Source organism: Hypomesus transpacificus, chromosome 8 (assembly GCF_021917145.1).
Source record: "Hypomesus transpacificus isolate Combined female chromosome 8, fHypTra1, whole genome shotgun sequence".
NCBI classification, from domain to species: domain Eukaryota; kingdom Metazoa; phylum Chordata; class Actinopteri; order Osmeriformes; family Osmeridae; genus Hypomesus; species Hypomesus transpacificus.
The window spans coordinates 13,085,939-13,107,794 of NC_061067.1; the positions used below are offsets into that span (position 1 = coordinate 13,085,939).

General features: G+C 40.5%; 1 protein-coding gene across 1 annotated transcript in view; it reads right to left on the bottom strand.

Moving 5' to 3' along the window:
- The window catches only part of nsmaf (neutral sphingomyelinase (N-SMase) activation associated factor), a 133,921-nt gene that overhangs the window by 42,827 nt on the left and 69,238 nt on the right, over positions 1-21,856 (bottom strand). Inside the window, exons 13-14 of the mRNA XM_047024525.1 lie at positions 20,339-20,515; positions 19,641-19,720 (exon numbers count right to left, since the gene is read on the bottom strand). Of these exons, the coding sequence (XP_046880481.1) occupies positions 19,641-19,720; positions 20,339-20,515 (257 nt within the window). The remainder of the gene's footprint in view (positions 1-19,640; positions 19,721-20,338; positions 20,516-21,856) is intronic.

Below are 21,856 nucleotides of genomic sequence, written 5' to 3' on the forward strand. Positions count from 1 at the left end.
GAGACAGAGTGCTATCCAGGGGTTTAAATAAACTTTTTTACTTGGTGGCACTGGTGCTCCCAATTTAGGAGTTAGGAGCACCAGCAAAAATGTAGGAGCACCCACCGAATATTAAGAAGCATCACAACTAAATTTGTATGTAACCCCTTTCAAGTGGTTTTCTGACACTCCAGAGTACACACTCGTATAACATAAACAGGATCCTGGGTTTCCAGCTAAAGGATGATTTGACTGGTCAAATCTGTTTACCAATGAGAGCTATAGAATTCAGAGTTTAGTAGGCTAACAACCAGTTAATAATGTTGTGTTACTTAGCACGGTGCCTCCACTGAAGAATTACTTAACCAGTGTTCCTGGTAGGAAAAAAAAGTTACTCCCCAGACCTTTTCTTAAAGTGTTACGTTCCCTAACTAGTGACAAATACAGTTTATACTAACTAAAACACTTTACAACCATGTAACGAGACTTAAATCATAACAACATTCATTGCTCCCATGTTGGTGAACTTTTAGAGGATTTTGGTTGAATATGAATTCAGAAAAAGCAACAATCGCACCGAGTCCACTTATCAAACATCAAATGTACATATCAAATCAGACTTTACAGAAATCAGAAGAGTGTAAACCATTTTCTTATATACTCATGAAAATGAACTGAATACATAGGTTTTGTATACTTAAAGTTTTGTTCTGATTTTCAACAAACAATTTCAATGATCAAATATAGCTGCAAGCAGCGATGCAGGTTCCTCCGCAAAACGGCAAAATATTACAAACATGTACACTGCAGAAAATCGAGACTTGGACAACAAGAGAGCAAAACGACTTCATGTTTGGCCAAAAACAATAGGCTGAACGGGGATTTGAACTTGTGAGCATAAGGTAACAAGTCAGTCTCTCTAGCCTCTCTGCTTCACACCAACTGCTGAGATTTTATGATTAGTAAGGGCTGAGTATTAACTTTTCATAGAATATTGAAACTCTTCTTGAGTTGATCTCTTTCCAGACTCTCAGGCATTGCACAACTAACAATACTCTAGGACAGGGCTAGGACAGAGCTCATGTTCAGCTCATTGCGAGGATAGCCTGTGACAGTATATCAGCCGACTCTCTGGTCCCATTAAACTACACAACATGCACAATCAGGGTGACCAACAAGATTATATTAACTAACAAACAATAACATTACAAACATCTAACTGAACAAACACAACAACTGAAATCCCTCGCACGGCTGTTGTAACCAAACTATTTTCCACAAGTCTTTGCGTTTTTTGACATGCCGCACTGCATGCTGGATACCCAAGGGTGCTGACGCTGATTATCTAGCTGTGCTCCGACTGCGTGATATGAGTATTCGTTTTTGGTCAGCTGTGGGACAAAGGTTAAGAAACAGTTGACATTTCATGGTGAAATTGCATGAAATTGCGCATGGTATTTCAGAAGGATGTCTGCCTGTTTAACTAAACAAGTAATCAAAATTATGTTAGGCCAAAGACTGTGCCTGGCTCCGAACCTGTGACCTCTCACTTTGCAAGATAACGTTTCAACCCATTGAGCTACCCGCAAGGCTGAGAAATTCTGGTCAGTTTCTGTATAAAAAAAGAAAGCTGTTTCTTCTTCAGCGTGGATTGTTCGATTTGGCGAAAGTTTAAACAGCTGTAATTCAATGATCTTTTGACATATCAAGGTGAAATTGCGCATGGTACTTCAAAACGATGTCATCCTGTTTAACTAAACATATTTTCAAATTTAAGACAGACTCAAACAGTTTGGCTGGATTCGAACCTACAACCTTATATTTTGCAGATCATCGTTCCAGCTCGTTGAGCTATTCTCAGTGTTGAATATTGTCACGTTCAGTTACTGTAAAAAAAAGTAAGCTGTTTCTCCTATGGTAAGTGTTGTTAGATTCAGCCAAGGTTGAAACAGCTCTACTTCTATCATATTTTGGCATACCAAGGTGAAATTGTTCATGGTATTTCAGAGAGAGGTCATCTTGAACCCTATTAGGTTTGAAAAAGCATTGGTCAAAATTATATTTGATTTATTAACACAAAGAAATTGAGGCAATGTGTAAATTAACATAAACTTTTTTGTTTTTGTTTTTTATTCAATTGCCAATTGAGCCATTCCCAGGCATGGAATACACAAAGTTCAGTAACTGGATAAAAAAAAGCTGTTTCTCCAATGGCGAGCATTGTCAGATTTGGTCCAAGTTCAAACAGCTGTAATTCAGTCAAATTTTGACATACCAATGTAAAATTGTTTATGGTACTTCAAGGTCGTGTCACCTTAAAGCCTATTAGGTTTGAAAACCCATCATTCAAAATGACATTTGATTTAGTGACACAAACATATTGAGGCATTGTGGACATTTACATAAAAACACCCCTTTCAGCCATTTTGTATTTTATTCAATTGACTTAAGTAACCACCGTCCCAGCCCAGTGAGCTAATCTCAGTGTTGAATATTGTCATGTTCAGTTACTGTATTAAAAAAGTAAGCTGTTTCTCCTGTGGTAAGCGAAAGTTGAAACAGATCTAATTCAATCATATTTTGACATACTAAGGTGAAATTGTGTGCGGTACGTCAGAGTGATGTCACCTTAAAGCTTATTAGGTTTGAAAAACCATCATTCAAAATGACATTTGATTTAGTGACACAAACATAATGAGTTAATGTGGACATTTACATAAATACACCCCTTTCAGCCATTTTGTACTTGATTCAATTGCTATAAGTAACGTTTTTAATTACGTCAATGATACATATCTGTACAAAAAAACTCAAGTTAATTAGACCTTTGGTTCAAGAGAAGAGGTATTTTGAAGGTTTCCCAAATTATCACTATACAGGAAAATAGATCAGGCGGACCTTATGGGTCCTTGAGGCTTTTTTGTTCGCCATGAGAAATAAGGCATGCACACCAAGTTTCAGAAGAATTGGAGCAATGGGGTGGAAATGCTATCACTTTGAAAATCGGACTTTTGGGCGTTTCCTGTGGCGCCCCGTATGGTCTGATGTGGGCCAGTCTGGGTTTGGGCCGTAGTTGTGGCATGTTGTATCAATATGCCAAATTTCAAAACTTTTTACCAATGTGTTCATGAGATAAATTACTAGAATAATAATAATAATACCAACAAATACAATAGGGTCCTCCTGACGGAGGAACCCTAATAATAATAATAATAATACCAACAATTACAATAGGGTCCTCCGGACGGAGGAACCCTAACAATAGGTTCCCTCCTACCGGAGGAACCCTAATAAAACTAACAAATACAATAGGGTTTCCTCCTACCGGGGGAACCCTAATTACCTTTGCAAGAATAGGACTAAATGTGTCCAAATGAAATATGTGTCTCTTACATGAAAACAATATCCCCTTAGACTGTCACACTAACATTTTGCCAACAAATAGTCCATATGTGACAGTTGAAATGAAACAGAATGACACCTAAGGTATTCTAACCAAGCTTGGTTACTAAATTTGTTGGGGCCCAGTCGTCACGTTGGTGCACATTGTAGAATCCAATAGTAGTCAGTGAACCGTGTCAGTCGGCTAACTCGTTAATAGTTAGCGAAGGCGGATGTTACACAGTCCCATATCCAAGGGCGTAACCACGCATTCTTTGGGGGGGGTCGTGTCCCCCCGAATATTGAGAAAATACCAATCTGTCCCCCCCAATATACAGCAGAAAATATGTAAAATATCGCTTTACTTTCTCAGTCAAAGTACTCACGCAACCTTGACCCGAAGATGGCAAAACTCTCGCCAACACCCACCAAGCAGTTAAAAAGATGTCCAGTCCAGGAGAGCCACATGCAATGTAGGCTATCCTCGCTTTTCGATATTCGTTGTCCTCGTGGTCGGAAAACACAGCTTCTTTTCTCAGACTAATGTAGACTAAACAAATATCCTGCACATACAATTCTTAACTGCCGCAAAATACTTGGGCCAACTAACAGTTTAAGTCTCCAAACGTGTGTTCTTAACCGAGCAGCCAAACGTAGCTCCCTCGTCCCTCGTTCTGGAGGAATTCTGGGATACCTCCTCCAAGTGGAAAACTCATGTTAAAATAAATGTTTATTCTAATTTCTGATTGGCTTATACCCAATTACTGTGCATTAGGGATGTGCATCTCTACACTGAGGACGATGCGATACACATCTCGATGCACTGCCAACGATCCGATACATTAAAGATACATAAAAGCCTAAAATGTATTTTGCCAGCAGCACAGATCGTGAGATGGGCCCCTTGAGGGGGATCCCGATAACAGTGTTATTGCACTTTACTGCATTGACTATCAAAGGGGCGCTCACACAGTTTGTCGTTGCATTTTATTCTTAACCAGTCGTTGTCTTGGGGCCCCAAGCCAGCTCGGCGCCCCAAGCAATTGCTTGTTTTGCTTGCCTTGTCGCAACGGGCCTGTGCGTGTGTCGTAATTTCTTACTGGTGCGGCATACCGGGAAGACATTTCTTACTGGTACGGCGTACCGGCCAGTACCGGCTTACTTTCACCCCTGGTAATAAGTCTATTGTTTGACGATAAACAAGCAAACAATTTGGCAAAAAATTGCTAACTTAGCTCAGCAAATGTCTGTTGTTTTGTTGCCATGATGATTTAAATGTATCCGCCGTCCATGCTGCATTCAAATTTTCTTCCAAGTGCCATGACCCCTGGTGGTAAATACTATTACAGTTCATGTTCTCCATGGCTCCATTGCTAAGCGCAACTCAATGCATTTAAATGCATCAACTCAATGCATTTTCTCGTTTCTTCATCACTCAGTGCGGCTCAACATGATGAATGTGTTTATATATTTATTTCTTACTAATCATTCATCCAAACACTGTCACACATAAAACTGGGTCCTGAGCCACACACCTGCTTATTTTTAAAGTGCCCGGTTCTCGAGAGGTTCAAATCTCATACACACCGATTCCTGCCTTTATGTTTCAAAGCTAGACACTTGATGGTGAATGCTCTCCAGGTGGTGATGGCACAGCTTGAATTTCTAACCTTTCATCCATCCTGATTCTCCTCAACCTGTCTGCAGCCTTTGACATGGTCAACCACCATCTCCACACTGGCTAAAATGGGTATTTCTAGAACTGCTCCCTCCTGGATCGGGTGCTACTTCTAGGTCAGTAAAAGAGGGTCGACTTTAGCATCCTGCCCCTTTGCTATGGGAGTACCACAAGGAACTGTGATGAGACCCATTCTTGCATATTTTATATGATATCCCGCTGTTTGTCAGATTAATCTATAAACATTTGTCACATTCAGTTGAAGTAGAGAATGTTGGGAATTGCCTTTGTGGCCTTTTTTTATTTGTACACTGAAATGCCACTCATGACATTTCCTAGTCGGTGGCAAACATGGCTTTGCACCACCTGAGGTGGAATGTAAAACTGGCCCACATATTTAGGGTTCCTCCGGTAGGAGGAAACCTATTGTTTTTGTTAGTATTCTTCTTCTTATTATTATATTTCTCCGCTAAATGGCCCAATAACTCAAAAAGTCCTGGACCCGATTTTTTCCAATTTGGCCCAATGATACAACAGGTCACTCATTACTCCCAGACGGCTAGTGTCCCATGTGCGCCCATAGGTGGCGCTATAAAACACGCCCAAAGTCTACGTGATTTTCCCAACGCCCCATAACTCTAAAATGCCTGAAAATTGGTATACATACCTTTTTTCTCATGGGGAACAAAAAAGCCGAAGGACCCATATTGTCAGACTTATGAATTTTCTTGTACTGTCCAAATTTGGTACAACCTTCAAAACCCTTCTACTCACAAACCATAGACCCAATCGACTTGAAATTAGTTAAAGATGTGTAGAATACATGTCTTTACATAGGGTGACATGGAATAAGAAATGCAATACAAAATATAAATTGCCTCAATATTTTTTTTGTTAATAAATCAAATATAATTTTGACTGATTGTTTTTCAAACGTAATAGGGTTTAAGACGACATCAATCTCTAGTACCATAAACAATTTCACCTTGCTATGTCAATATATGATTGAATTAAATTGAATTGCTCCACAGTGCGCACGCTCCAAATTCTCCAAACAAGCCCAACCCTCGAGATGGGTATGGCTGCAGCCTGCAGCCTCCCGTCTCATGCCCTCCCGTCTCATGCCCAAGCTGTCCAACGGTAAATGCAGAGGGTCAAAAATACCAAATCGCAAATTATTGTACGGATGGAGTTAAAGATACATTTGTGAGCACGTTTGTTGCAATAAATTGAAAAACGTTAAATTGTACTTTTATTATCCATATAGTTTGCTGATTTCTGGATGTTTTCCCTGATGTTAACGTATATTTAATGAAACCTGCGATGACTGCATCAGCGTTTTATGCTGACATTTGTTGGCGAATATTAGCTAACGTTACCTAGAGCAATTTATGGTTGCAGACTTTGATGGTTTCTTTTTGTAATTTTCCTTAAGGTACACATCAGTGTCTTTAAAAAAAAGAACACACCGCAGATGACAAAATGCACGGTGTGCTGTACCGACCATCATTGTCCCCCAACCGTCTTGGTTGTGCCTAACCTTAACCTCGACCTCTACTACGACTCCTGGCCTTAAACTAATCCTAACCTCAACCGTCGTTGTGACGCCTAAACTCAACCGGGCCTCCCAGGCTGCTAGAATGGATTTTTAGTTTGTAGTCTAGCTAGAAAAAAACACGTACATCAAAGTAGAAAGGAGAAATAGCGGACCAGACGAGCTTTTATTTTGAAAAGTAGAAGCATGAGACGGGAGGGCATGAGGCGGGAGGCTGGGAGGGCATGAGGCGGGAGGCTGCAGCCATAAACTTCTTGCAACCCTCACCCTCATTGGGGTGTGCTTGCCTTCGACGAGCACAAACCATTGTTATCTCACATGTATATTTATTTATTTTATTTTTTTTGCCCCCCTAAGGCTCAGTCAATATTTGGACTACACTGACAACGGCTGTGTCAAAATGTTCGTCTTGGTCTCGATTGCGTTGCTTGTATTGGGATTTACGTTCCGTTGCACAGTTTAGGAGGTTACAACGTTTTTGTGGCAACAAAGTGCCTTTAGTCGACGAAGGGTAATCTGTGCTAGCTACGTCACCACGTCAACACACGTCAGCAACGACGCATGGATACAACATGATAGAGACTTTCTAGAAAGCAAATTGGAGCTTGGATTACGAGTGAAAAATACCACCCCAAAAAAATCCCAAACATTTGGCTTTGTTGAGAAAGCGATTTCGAGTGGAACTGCCATCTCGGATTTTTGATTTAGGTCGTTAAAGTCTTTGTAAATTGAGCGAGTGCGGGTCGCCCGTGAGACTGCCTAGTCTTTTAGGCGGCAGCCATGCTAGAGAGCGTCATATCATAGTAGTATTTTCGTAGCTAATTTTGTAGTTTAATTTTACACGAAAAAACAGAAAGAGGGAAATGTTATGACGATATGACTATTGTGAAGACATCCAGGTGGTGAGATTTTAATGTAGGTTGCTTTAAAAACTTAGATTTGTTTGCTACGTGAGAGCCCCGTCAGCCTCCATTGACGATTGCGGCAGCAACAACAGTGTTGTCGATCTGCGTCTGATGAGTCTTTTCTTAATTTCGTACCAGGGTCAATTCTACATCCAAATGGAGAGCAGTGTTTTAAAGATATGGCTATTGTGAAGACAGCCAGCGGGTCAGCATATTTTTGTTATTTGTGTAAAACTTGGAATTTGAGTGAGAGCGCATCTTGTTTTGATGTTAGCCTCAGAGTCACAGACTCTAACCCTAACCCTGTGTAGTAGTCTACAGTCATGGGCGTCGCCACAATGTAACTTGAGGGGTCCCCCCAAAAAAGTTGTTTGGACCCCCCCACATTTGTGGTCAAAATATTAGTGCATGACTGGTCTACTAGTCCAGCGATCTTTCCATTGCTTCACAATCAAATCCATTCCACTTTATCAGTAGGAAGAATACCCATAGCAATAGAATTCCACGTTTTCTAGAAAAACAGCATCACGCCCGCAGATTCAACTCTAATACTCTTTGATCGACGCATCGCGCTTGTAGTTAGCACTTCAGACATGACTGATCCACAGACGAGATGGACATAAGGAGGGTTTTTTCGAGGAAGAGGAAAGTAAGTCAAAGTTGCCCAGTTTTCCCTTCAGTGGCCAAAGCACCCTTATGAGACATTCTCTGACTATAATAGCATTAGTTAAGTCACAAAGATCCTTCTGCAAACATTATGATTATTGCTAGCTAGATAAGCAAGCTTTTTACCTACATCTAGCACTAGGCAATACCATACTTTATTTACCCATTACAAGTGGAACAGCATTTGTTGATTTCTTAATCTGGGTCTGAAATATGTTGTGCTTTTAGCCGTGTTCAGACCTAGGCGTCTGGTTCAGGCAGAAAGAGATGACAAGGATGTTTTTTCCAAGTAGCTACAAAAGAAATTGCTGTTGTCTAACGACTGAAAAAAGAAGAAAAAAAAAGAATTATTTCAGGGTCCAATTTAAATAAGTTTGCTCAACTTGTAATTTTGGCAATTCGCAGAATTTTATTGCTACATGTTAGTCTGAAACATGAAGGCAAAACTGATTCAACCATTAAAACCATATATCCTCTGAAAGCTTATACCCTCAGGATGGTATCTAATGAGACAAGAGACACGTCCATCTCTCCATATTAGTATGCTGCCCATGCATAATAAATTTGGTATTGGTAAATGGAGTAGGCTATATGGCTGATACCCTTTTGGGCTGTGCCATTTAGGGAAACTGATTCAACCACCTAAACCATGTATTTTCTGAAAGCTTACATACTAAGGATGTGATCTGTGGAAAAGACTACAGGTTTGAACACACATTTTATCATTTTGAACTGTCCAGTCATGCTTTAGGGAGATGCTATTTTTTTATGTAGCCTACATAATTATTAGGCTACTAAACCTTTACCAATTGTGAATTTTATATGTTGATAACATGATTTACATCTCAGAAATCTTCATATGAAAAATCTACATTAAGCTTATTATTATCAATATGAAAGAATGCTCAATGCATCTCCATGTCTCCTGATATAGGTGGTAGAGATTGAGAGTGAGTCAGAGGCAGGGGCAGCATGCAGGGGCAGTGGAGACAGCTCTGTTGCTGAGGTGAGTGCTGAAAGGTGACAGGTAGTTGAAGATGTCCCATTGCTTATTGGGAAGTTTAGTTTTCAAAATATTTTAATGTCCAGCCCCTCAGTATATGTATATCAACTATGGTAAATAGTTCAGTTGAATGGGGCTTCCCAACGTTCTGCGGTGAACAATTTTCTCATATTTGACCGTTGCTATGCACATTTGACCGCTGTCAAGGGAAATGGCCTTTTTGCCTCTGATTCACGTCTTTCGTAGCACTCCGCAAGTAGTCCGGTAACTTTTCAACCCCAGCGTACTCTGTTGCTTAGCGACGTCAGCTGATTTGAAGCCTAAAGAATGTTCAAAGTCTATGAAGTTCAATGTCTTTGGCGAACTATTTCTCTGCTGATCAACAATACGAATGGTAACAAATACATTGTAAAAAGACACACTGTGTTAAGTTATTTTTGTTGGCAAGTAGCCGTGTAATAAGAGGGATAATGTATAGAACGCCGGTCATTATTGGAAAAATAAGCCCCTTCAGGGCGAAACAAAACCCCTTCGCTTCGCGTCAGGGTGCTGTTCGCCCTGTCGGAGCTTATTTTCCCGATAATGACCGGCGTTCTATACATTATCTACGGTGGCCGACATGTGCAAACGCGCTGCAAACCAAGAAAACACATGCATAGACAAAACACAAGCACATTAAGAAAACATCTTCATTAATTTGACAACACATGTGCAGCATTCAGCAAACACGCAGCAAATACACACAACACAACCAAATACATAAACACACTGCAAATACGCGTTGCAAAAACGAAAGCACGCAAACCAAAAACGCATCCAGTTATCTATGGAGTTAGATTAGTTTCATAATTCAAACAAACAAACGCAACACGATTCAAACAAACTTAACACGATCCAAACAAACGTAACACGATTCATACAAACATAACACGATTCAAACAAACAAACGTAACACGATTCAAACAAACGTTATTACATTCGTTTGCAACCTGACAAACACAAGTTACAAATCCCTGCATTCGTTGGTGTGAATCCCTGCATTCGTTGGTGTGAATCCCTGCATTCGTTGGGGTGGATTTTTGGAACTTTCCTGATGCGCTTAGACTCACAAATGCATTTTTTCTAAAAGATATCCTCTGCAGCCTATCAGATCGTCTCTTCCAATTTTAGCCAATCACCGGAGAATGTCTAATATGGGTAGACGGGCTCTGCGTTAGCCTAGGAAACACGGAAAATGACTAAACATGAATCCTGCCATTCTCAACAATATTCAATCACGTATGATCATCGGTTTAATAAGATTAACAAGAAACATTTCACCTACATTCTACCAGACGACATTGCTCGTGATCTGAAGGAGACTATGTCCGTCATTATGGCAGGTTGTTGAAGACCACAGACACGTTAATGTGATTGGCTAAAATTGGAAGAGACAATCTGATAGGCTGCAGAGGATATCTTTTAGAAAAAATGCATTTGTGAATCTAAGAGCGTCAGGAAAGTTCCAAAAATCCACACCAACGAATGCAGGGGATTCACACCAACGAATGCAGGGATTTGTAACTTGTGTTTGTCAGGTTGCAAACAAATGTAATAACGTTTGTTTGAATCGTGTTACGTTTGTTTGTTTGAATCGTGTTATGTTTGTATGAATCGTGTTACGTTTGTTTGGATCGTGTTAAGTTTGTTTGAATCGTGTTGCGTTTGTTTGTTTGAATTATGGAACTAATCTAACTCCATATTTATCACAACAGACATTTTCCAGGCCTCTAGGGGGAGAGCCAAGTGGAACATTTTCGGCCCCATGGAGCGAAAGAGAAAGAGAGAGCATATGAAATGTTTGGACCAACATCGAAGTCTTTTGAAAAACTGTGAAAGAGGAGGGGCACATGTAAAAATGAATACTAATCTTTTTATGTCGCCTCTTTACTTCGATTTTGGTCCTATTCAAAACAAACTTCTCATCTGCCCTCTCTGGTTCTAAAATCACGCTCTTCTATTTAGCGCTCCCACTGGACTGGAGCACTTCCGTTGTGTTCTGTGGATGCAGCGTTTTTCTGTTTGCATTTGTTTTCAGGGTTTGCGTGTTTTCCTTTTTGCAGTGCGTTGCTATATTTGCAGCGTGTTTATGTATTTGGTTGTGTTGTGTGTATTTGCAGCGCGTTTCTATATTTGCAGCGCGTTTGCTGAATGCTGTGCATGTATGGTCAAATACATGTTTTCTTAATTTGCTTGTGTATTGTCAATTTGCTTGTACTTTGTCTATTTGTAGCGTGTTTGCACATGTCGGCCACTGTAATTATCCCTTACAAAATCAAAGTTCTCATTTCCGGCGCTTTCAAACAATCAGTGAAGTGTGGATGGCAACAGCAGCTAGCTTGCCTCTAGTAAACTGCTTTTGAATTAGCCATGTCCCCCTAAATTAATATCGAACTTATTTACGTTTTGGGGGCTTATTTTCAGTTAGCAGATGGTACTATTTGAATCGCAATTCCATCTAAAATACTGCCAGTGACAACGTTGTTACAGTAGCTTGTTTCAAGGTTTTTTTTTTGTTTCAAAGGGTGTTCTTAATGAATTATGCAATATGAGTAGGCTAAATGCTTGAAAATATCACTAGATGGGAAAGCGGACCCACCTGCAACTACGACGGCGTATTAGGGACAGTAGATTAAAAAAAAATTCGGAGCCGGAAGAGAGGGGGGGTAATATTCCAAGATTAAAGTCGTAAATTTGCGAGAAATAAGTCAGATATTCTCAGAGTTTATAAAGTCACAAATTTGCGAAAAAAAAAGAAGTAAATTTGCGAGAAAAAAGTCGGAGATTCTCCGAGTTTATAAAGTCACAAATTTGCGAGAAAACAACTAGTAAATTTGCGAGAAAAAAACTCGGAGATTATCCAACATTATTAAATCGAAAATATGGATTTGTTTTTTCTCAAGGAACCTCATTCCTTCACTTTGCATGGTCAACCTCATCACAGCACAGACGACGTCGCTTGCCATGTACAAAGCCTGCAGTAATGGATGACCTGATCAAATTATACTTTTCAATTGGTTCGTGGTTCAACAGGACACAGCCAAGACGCTGCTCTTTTCTAAACTGATCCACACCTTGAGGATCGACTTTGAGGATCTGTATTGTGTCCTGATGTTGAACCACAAATCAAATTTGAATTGCCCGTGGATGTAACTATTTCCTTGCATCTGTCCATTGCATTGTAGTTCCTGATGCACAAAAGCTATCACCTCATCCAAATAAGTATGATGTTTCCTTTTGAATAGGCCCAAATCACGGCAATATAAGTCCGAATGCTTATTACAATCTGCGATTCTGGGCAAAAATCATAGCCTATTTCCTTATTGCTGAATCCTATTGAATAGTATAATTCAGACTTTTTTCTTGCAAATTTGTGACTTTATAAACTCAGAGAATCTCCGACTTTTTTTCTCGCAAATTTACGACTTTAATCTCGGAATATTACCCCCCCTCCTGCTCCGATTTTTTTTTTATACCTACTGTCCCTAATACGCCGTCGTATGCAACCGAAGCAAGCAAGAACACCCTACAATTTCCCCAGAAATTGTACCTTCTCTAGTTTCGCTTCCAATCGCAGCTCGCCGTTACGAATATAAATTATTTTTCGGCGGCCATTGTTGTTTTCAACTGGAATTGCCTTATAGCCATGCTGGAGGCAGCCACATTCGGTAAGTCCTATTTTTACACATTTTAAGCTAGAATCAATGATTGGGTTCTTGAAAGTACACTACTCTTGAATTATGGTGAAGGTTTGAGCACTTTGAGACCTTTAGATCGTGAGTTTGAAGTGACGGAAAACCAAACTCAAAAAGTAGCTAGCTTTTTCCCTCTGTGTAATTACTGAATCATGTAGCATCTCGGCGAATTCATCAAAAAGGTAGAGGAGGGCAGCTTTTAGGAGAACAAGCAATTCCCCACAGACCTGTCGGCTCAGAATTTTGATTTGGGTCGAGAAAGTCTTTGTAATAAGCCTATGCGCCAGGGAGACCGCATAGGCTTAGGCGGCAGCCATGTTTTGGTTGCGTCATGTTCATAAGTTCACCATTTCACAGTTCGGTCGATACCAAAAATGTCGAGGAGGGCAGCCTAGGAGATGTGGGAATTGTGCTTTTAGCCAGATGCTCCGATTATTTTTGTGATTTGTGGAAAACTTGCAAGTGGAGTGAGACTGTGTCCCGGGGTACATTGTTTTGACTTAGCCTCAGTGACATACTCGGCTCGCTCACTCACTGGCAGTGTGTAAACGATATTGTAGTTCACTCAATTTTACTCCTAAAACGTCAGGGAGGGCTGCTTTTTGTAGACAAGAGTCTGCTGAAGATAGCCAGTATATAGGATCTTTCAAAACAAACTTATTTCATTTGTCATCAACATTTGGATTCAAGTTCAAGTATTGCCACTGCATTTCTCAAAACTGAAGTCTGTGTCAAGTGTAGATGAGAAAAGCTTTATTTTTCACCACTGACATGGACCCTTTTTTCACTTTTACAGGTCATGCAAAGGCCTGCTCAACAGAGTGCAACAGAGCATAATGAGAGCAACAAGAGAGGATGCTGAGTGTAACAGAGGATGCAATAGAGAATGCTGAGGGCAACACAGTCCCCTTGCTGGACTACCCCTCTCTACCTGGACAGCTTTTCTTCATCCTGCCCCCAAGACAGCTTCATCCAGCTGGCCTACCCTGCCTGCCTGCCCCTGCCTTGATATCTCAGAAGATCACAGAATTACAGCTGTTTAAACTTCAGCCAAATCTTATTAAGCTTGCCACAGAACAAATAGCTTACTTTTCTATACAGTAACTGACCACAATGTTTCTCAACACTGAGATTAGCTCAGTAGGCTAAGACAGTGTACTGCAAGGAGCAAGGTCACAGTTTCAAATCCATCCGCAGTCTTTTGGACAGTCATAATTTTGATTATCTGTTTAGTTAAACAGGATGACATCATTCTGATATACCATGCTCAATTTCACCTTGAAATGTCAACCGTTTCTTAACCTTTGTCCCAACGCTGACCAAAGCTAGTACTCAAATCACAGTTGGAGCACAGCTAGATAAACAGCGTCAGCGCCCCTTGGGTACCCAGCACGCAGTGCGGTCAAATAGGCAAAGACTTGTGGAAAATAGTGCGGTTACAACAGCCGTACGAGGGATTTCAGTTGTTGTGTTTGTTCAGTTAGATGTTTGTAATATTATTGTTTATCAGTTAATATAATTTTGTTGGTCACCCTGATTGTGCATGTTGTGTATGTTAATCGAACCAGAGAGTTGGCTGCTGTACTGCCATAGGCTATTCTCACAAGGAGCTGAGCATGAGCTCTGACGTAGCCCGGTTGCCTACATGACTATTGTTAATTGTGCATTGACTGAGATTCTGGAAAGAGAAACTCAAGAAGAGTTACAATAGCTGCTGTTTTTCAGCCATCTTGGGAAAAAATTGTCAATTTTGGGAGATATGTTTTTGGACTACCCCTAAACCTCATGTGGCCGCCGCAGCATTACTCCCTTGGCATGTCCTGTGTTGGGAGAGAGGGAAACAGCATGGATGGAAGTTGTGTGTGGGCAGATGTGTCTTTCTATAGGGTGAAATTTGTTTCCCATTGAGACGGTGTCGGCCCCCCGCCCTTTTTCCAAATTCCGGCCCTCAATTATTAGGAATTATACCAATTTAATATATATTCAGCCTTGCTCACCCGTTGCTCTTCCAACTCAGTTTCCTGATAACAGTGCCACCTTTTCAGAAGTATTATCTACGTCTAAAGCTGCCAAAAACCCATACTGGAATGTTGGGCTCCTAAACATCAGATCTCTATCCACAAAGGCCGTTTTGATTAATGATCTGATGTCTGACTGCAGCCTGGACCTGATTGGTCTCACCGAAACCTGGCTAAAACCTGATGAATATTTCCCCCTGAATGAAGCTTCGCCTCCTGATTTTGCGTATTCACACATCCCTCGTGTTTCAAAGAAAGGTGGTGGTGTTGCTATGTTATATAAAGCTAGCTTCAACCTCAGCCTAAAATCTGTCAATACCTTTAAATCATTTGAGATAATTTGTATGAAACCACCAACTACTTTAAAAAGGACTAATTCTACTACTGTTGCCCCCCCTCCTTCGTTTTGTATAGTTACTCTATACCGGCCCCCTGGCCCATACTCCCTCTTCCTTGAGGAATTTGCTGATTTTAGTGCTGATCTTGTGACATACACTGACAATATCTTAATTATGGGTGATTTTAACATTCATGTCGATGACCCAAAAGATCCTCTAAGTAAGGCCTTTACTGCTCTTATGGATTCCACAGGTCTCACTCAGGTGGTTTCTAAACCTACCCATCTTCACTCGCATACATTGGATTTAGTTCTCACGCGGGGAATCAAGATTAGTGATGTCATTGTTCATACCCACAATCCTATATTATCAGACCACTGCCTGGTAACCTTTAAAATGGATCTCTGCCAGAGCCTTGGAGGCACCCAGAATATTTCTATTAGCCGCTGCTTAACCCCAAATACAGCTCTGGAACTGGCTAGTATTCTACCCGCTGCACTAGAAGCACTTGATGTCCCGAATAAATCATTAAATGCTAAAACAAGGGATCTGAATTTGGTTCTTCAGCAATCCCTAGATTCTGTTGCTCCACTCAAACCAAGGAAAAGAATAGACAAGAAACTGGCTCCATGGTATTCAGAGGAAACCCGCACTCTCAAGAGGTCCACTAGAAAATTAGAGCGTAAGTGGCGTACCACTAAATTGGAGGTTTTCCGCCTGGCCTGGAAGGACAGCCAAATAGAGTACAAGCAAGTCCTCATCAGGTCCAGATCAGAATATTTCTCTAAGTTGATTAGTAAGAACAAACACAACACTAAGTTCCTATTTGATACTGTTGCAAAACTCACTAAGAAAAGTACACTCTGTGTTAGTTCAGATCTCTCTCCCAATGATTTCTTAGATTTCTTTGACCAAAAAATCTATGCAATAAGGGACAAACTACAGACTAGTCCTGGAGGAGTGGCCATCAACACTGATTTTCCCTCTGTACCCAGCATTCTGCATGTTGAGACTCACTTTAACCCTATTTCTATGGAAGCATTCATCAAGCTGATAGATTCCTCGAAACCCACTAGCTGCCTTCTCGATCCCCTCCCTGCCAAACTTTGTAGGGAACTTCTCCATATTATTGGACCGCCCATGCTTAGTATTATTAATGAATCTCTTGTAACTGGACAAGTCCCTGACGATTTCAAACAAGCTATTATCAAGCCCCTTCTTAAAAAACCAAACCTGGATCCAGGTTGTCTTAGCAATTACAGGCCCATTTCAAATTTGCCATCTCTCTCCAAAATTTTGGAAAAAGCTGTGGCAAAACAGCTCACTGAGCACCTCTCCTCAAATCAGCTCTATGAACCTCTCCAGTCTGGATTTCGTCTTCACCACAGCACTGAAACTGCATTAGCCAAGGTAGTCATTGATCTATTATTAGCCTCTGACGCGGGCTTTAGCTCTGTCCTTGTTCTTCTAGACCTAAGTGCAGCTTTTGACACTGTAGATCATGAGATTCTCCTGGAACGTATGGAGAACTATGTTGGGATTTCTGGTACTTCACTTCAGTGGTTCAGATCGTATCTATCTGATAGATCACAATATGTCCACTATGATGGTTGCTCATCCAGGAGCTCCATTGTAAAATACGGAGTACCACAGGGTTCAGTTTTAGGCCCTCTGTTATTTTCACTCTATATGTTGCCTTTAGGAAACATAATTAGAAGTTTTGGGGTAGATTTTCACTGCTATGCAGATGATACTCAGCTATACATGTCTATAAAGCCGGGAGAATTTCCACATGCTATGGAACCCTGTGTTTCCGGGTTGAAAACTTGGATGACTGCAAATTTCCTTCTTCTTAATTCGGATAAAACCGAGGTTCAAATTTTTGGTCCGAAAAAACACCGAAATAATTTATCCCATCTAACCTTAGACTTAGACGGCGTCAAAGTATCTCAAAGCCAGCTGGTAAAAAATCTGGGAGTCACAATGGACCCAGACCTTTCGTTTGAGTACCATATTAAGCAAATCACCAGAACAGCATTTTTCCATCTACGTAATATTGCCAAAATACGAAAATTCCTCTCAAAGGATGATGCTGAAAAACTAATACATGCTTTTGTTACGTCCCGATTGGACTACTGCAATGTGTTGTTCTCTGGCCTCCCAATTACCTACCTAAAAAACTTACAGCGGGTGCAAAATGCTGCTGCTAGACTATTGACTAAAACTAGAAAGTTTGATCATATAACATCGACTCTTATCTCTTTACACTGGCTCCCTATCCAAGCCAGAGCTGATTTCAAAGTTCTACTACTAACTTACAAATCTCTGCATGGATTGGCACCACTGTACCTCTCCGGTCTCCTTGCACCCTATTGCCCCGCAAGGTCTCTAAGATCTCAAAATGCCGGCTATCTGGTAATACCCAAAGTTAAGAAAAAAACTGCTGGAGGTAGGGCGTTCTCATATAGAGCACCTCTTCTTTGGAACAAATTACCCATCTCAATTAAGGAAGCTGATACTGTCTCGACATTTAAAACTAGATTAAAAACGTTCTTGTTTAATCAATTCTATGATTGTTAAAGGGAAGTATGTGTGTACTTTCTATGTAAACCTGGGATGTGTGCTTGCCTATGTGTGTATCACATGTAACTTTTAAATTTTAATTATAGCTTATGTTCACATTGCCCAGCTAGATGTTACAAATAAAGTAAACCTGTTACTGTATATTGTTAGTATTATTATTATTATAGTTCCGTTGCTGTATATTGTTACTGTTATAGTTTTTATTACTAGTTGGAGACAACGGGGGACTGGCTGTTTTCATCCTTATTCGTATAAGTATAACCTACTTTAGAGTTCTTTCCCCTGGAACAGATTTCATGTTCCAACTGAGGGGGGCTGTCGTTGTTTTGGTGTGTGGGGCTGCATCAAATACCCTTTTTGCTCTGTTAAATTGCTGCACTAGTCCACACTTGACCGGTGGGGATCTCATTCTATTTTGACTGTAACTGTTAGCTGCTCCTGGCATTCTCTAATCCCTGCTCTCCTCTCTGTCCCCCCCCCCACACATTCCCTGTGGTGTGGGGGGTTTGAGCTGTCAGGACCTGCTTGGTCGTCGGTCTGCCAACGCTGAACCAGGTCGTCACCCGGAATCCAGTCTCCATGACGGCCAACAGCGAGTTTCCCGGTCCCATCCAACGTCTATAAAGCCGAACAATGGATTTTGGTGTTTCAAAACCCATTGACACTGTATGACTATGTTTAGCTTGTGTTCTGCTCCTCTCTCTTACCAACCGTCTCTGGAGGAGGGGATCCCTCTCTGAATTGCTCCTCCCAAGGTTTCTTCCATTTTTTCTCCCGGTGGGAGTTTTTCTGGGAGTTTTTCCTTGTCTTCCTTGAGGGTTTAGGTTGGTTGAGGGGCAGTTCTATGGGCGCATGTGAAGCCCTCTGTGACATGCTTGCGTGTAAAAAGGGCTATACAAATAAATTTGATTTGATTTTGATTTGAAATGGAACATGAAATGCCATACAAAATGGCTGAAAGGGTTGTATTTATGTAAATGTCCTCATTGCCTCAATATCTTTGTGTCAATAAATACAATATCATTTTGACTGATGGTTTTCTAATATTATTGGTTTCGAGATGACGTCACTCTGAAGTACCATCAACAATTTCACCTTGGTATGTCAAAATATGATTGAATTTGAGTAGTTTAAACTTTGGCTGAATCTAACAACTCTTCCCACAGAAGAAACAGCTTACTTTTTTATACAGTAACTGAACATGATAATATTCAACACTGAGAATAGCTGAACGGACTGGTACAGTGACCTGCAAAGTATAAGGTTGTAGGTTTGAATCCAGTCGCAGTCTTTTAGCCGGTCTTAAATTTGAATATCTGTTTAGTTAAACAGGATGACATTATGAAATACCATGCGCAATTTCACGCAATTCCACGCAATTCCACTTTGAAATGTTAACCGTTTCTTTTAACCTTTGTCCCAAAGCTGACCAAAGCTAATAGTCTGCCCTTTCTACTCATGCACTCTCAACAGTTGGTGTGTAGCAGAGAGGACAGAGAGTCTGACTTGTAACCTTATGCTTATGAGTTCAAATCCCCATTCAGCCTATTTTAGTTAGCCCAACATGAAGTAGTTTTTCTCTCTTGTTGTCCAACTCTTGACCTTCTACAATGTACATTTTTATAATATTTTGCCATTTTGCGGAGGAACCCGCATCGCTGCTTGCAGCTATATTTGTAATTTGCTGCTGCAATGAAAACTCAACTGATATAGTATTTTTCGGAATAACTCATGCTATGTGGAAAAACCGCCTTCATACAGGTAACAATATAGTAGTTACATAAAACGTGGTAGTCTCACCAACAATCTCTCCAGTCTCCCTCGGTTCAGTGCTCCCACAGGCTTACTCAGGTCTCTGTATGTTGAAGCACTCGTCAGATCTGACGAAAGAAATAGAATTTAGCACAGCTGAGGTAACTAATGTTGTGGATTTTAGGAATAATCTCCCAAATGCCCCATATCAGAAATGCTAATGCTAACTTGACTATTATGCCCTCTGAGACTATTTGTTCTATTTGTTGAACTACTGTAAATGAAACCAAAAAAACTATAAAGCGGCATCTACATATTTTTCTGGCATTTGAAAAAAAAACATGCTTGGTAATGAATGCAAGCATCAAAGAGCCCTCAGACAATGACAGATCATTTAAGAAGGAAAAAATAAATAAAAGAAATATGTGCTATATCATCTTTGGTAAAATTATTCATTAGATGAATTATTAGTTTTGTTTATTAAGTATTTAATACCTGAACTAAATACATTTACTTACATTTAGTCATTTAGCAGATGCTCTTATCCAGAGCGACTGACAGTAAGTACAGGGACATTCCCCGAGGCAAGTGGGGTGAAGTGCCTTGCCCAAGGACACAACGTCATATAGCATGACCAGGAACCGAACTGGCAACCTTCTAATTAATAGCACGGATTCCCTAACCGCTCAGCCATCTGACTCCTCCTTTTATTTGACTCAGCATTACTAAACCTATTGTATACTCACCTAAGTGTGTGCTTGTGTAGTCTGAAATGATCCAGGGGAAGACTGGGTATGCAGAGAGATCATTGCAGCTGCGGTCTGCCAGATTATTGAGATGTAGTAGGTAGTGGTAGTTACTGAGGTGGCCCCGCTGCCATTGCAGCATGTAACTCTCAGCCGTGTGTTCCACTGTGTGGTTCTCTGAGCATAAAAGAAAGTTAATACCCATGTTATTCAGTAACATTGTCAACATAGTTATGTAAGGGATAATGCCTGACAAGGTGTCCATTATCAGGAAATAATGGACAACGGGGAGGCCAGAATTGTCCTACATGCAGAGGAGTCCATAATTTTCTTAGAATGGACACCTCAATGGGTATTATCCAGTTTATACCATGGTCACTTTTCTTTTCTTTCTTTTACAAACATAAATGTATACTTTTAGACAGTAGGGAACCTTCAGGGCCTTCTACGCCTTCAGAGAAGGCCTAAACAAATTATAAATAATAATATATTTAATACTAATAATAAAGTATTCAATAAATAATTTAAAACAATTATATCTCATTTAATTTAATACAATGCATTTTCTCTCATCTATGTTCTATAGTTAAGCTTACTGTCAAGTTCATGTCCTGAAAACATGTTATCAATCAGAATCGTCTGTCTATATTAAGGCCCAGTTAGCTGGCTCATTCATTGGTTAGGACTTCACAAATCCTGGAGAAGGGCAAGCTATGTGTTTTGGTGTGAAGAGTGAGGCGGGCAAATTGACCAATCACGCTTTGATTTCAAGTGGGCGGGAGCAAAACAAAACATTTTAGGCCTTCATGAAGTCCTAATCTCTTGCAGAGTGGTGAGAGCGGTTGAGAGACAGAGGCAACGTCCACACTAGCCCGGGTACATTTAGAAACGCATACATGTCTGCGTTTGCACCTCCCGTCCACACTAACACGGCGTATTCGGACACTGAAAACTGAGCTTTTAGAATATGCTCCCCTAGCCGGAGACATTTGAAAACGCCGGGTTCGCGTAGTAGTGTGGACGGGGTCCTCGGAGCTTTTCAGATACGATGATGTTCAGTTGCCATGACACTGGTGTTAGATAGATGATTTTTTTCTCGGCGGTGATGGCCGAGGTGAAGGCCCAGCTGTAGTACTCACGGTTCGATACTGCTTTTAGACATACTGTAAACTGTAGGGCTGTATGGGCAGAGACCTGAATAATACAGCCTCTTTGTCACTGGTCATCAAGACACGTCTGGGACAATCGTTGATTTGCATGAATGCTAAAATGACAATCACACTTTAATGACACACCTCTGAAAAGGTGGTCTCAACAGTTGAAGAGGAAGGTGGACCGAGGAAGATTCGAAAATTATCATTAAAAGTTGTGTTCTTGTGAATATAGTTCTAAACAACTTTTAATGTCATGTTTGATATGATTTTGTTTCTTATTTTATGTATCACATTCTAGTAATACTTTTTATGTTGTAACATGTATATGTACAGGATTTACAGAGATTGTGCATGCAGTGGTCCA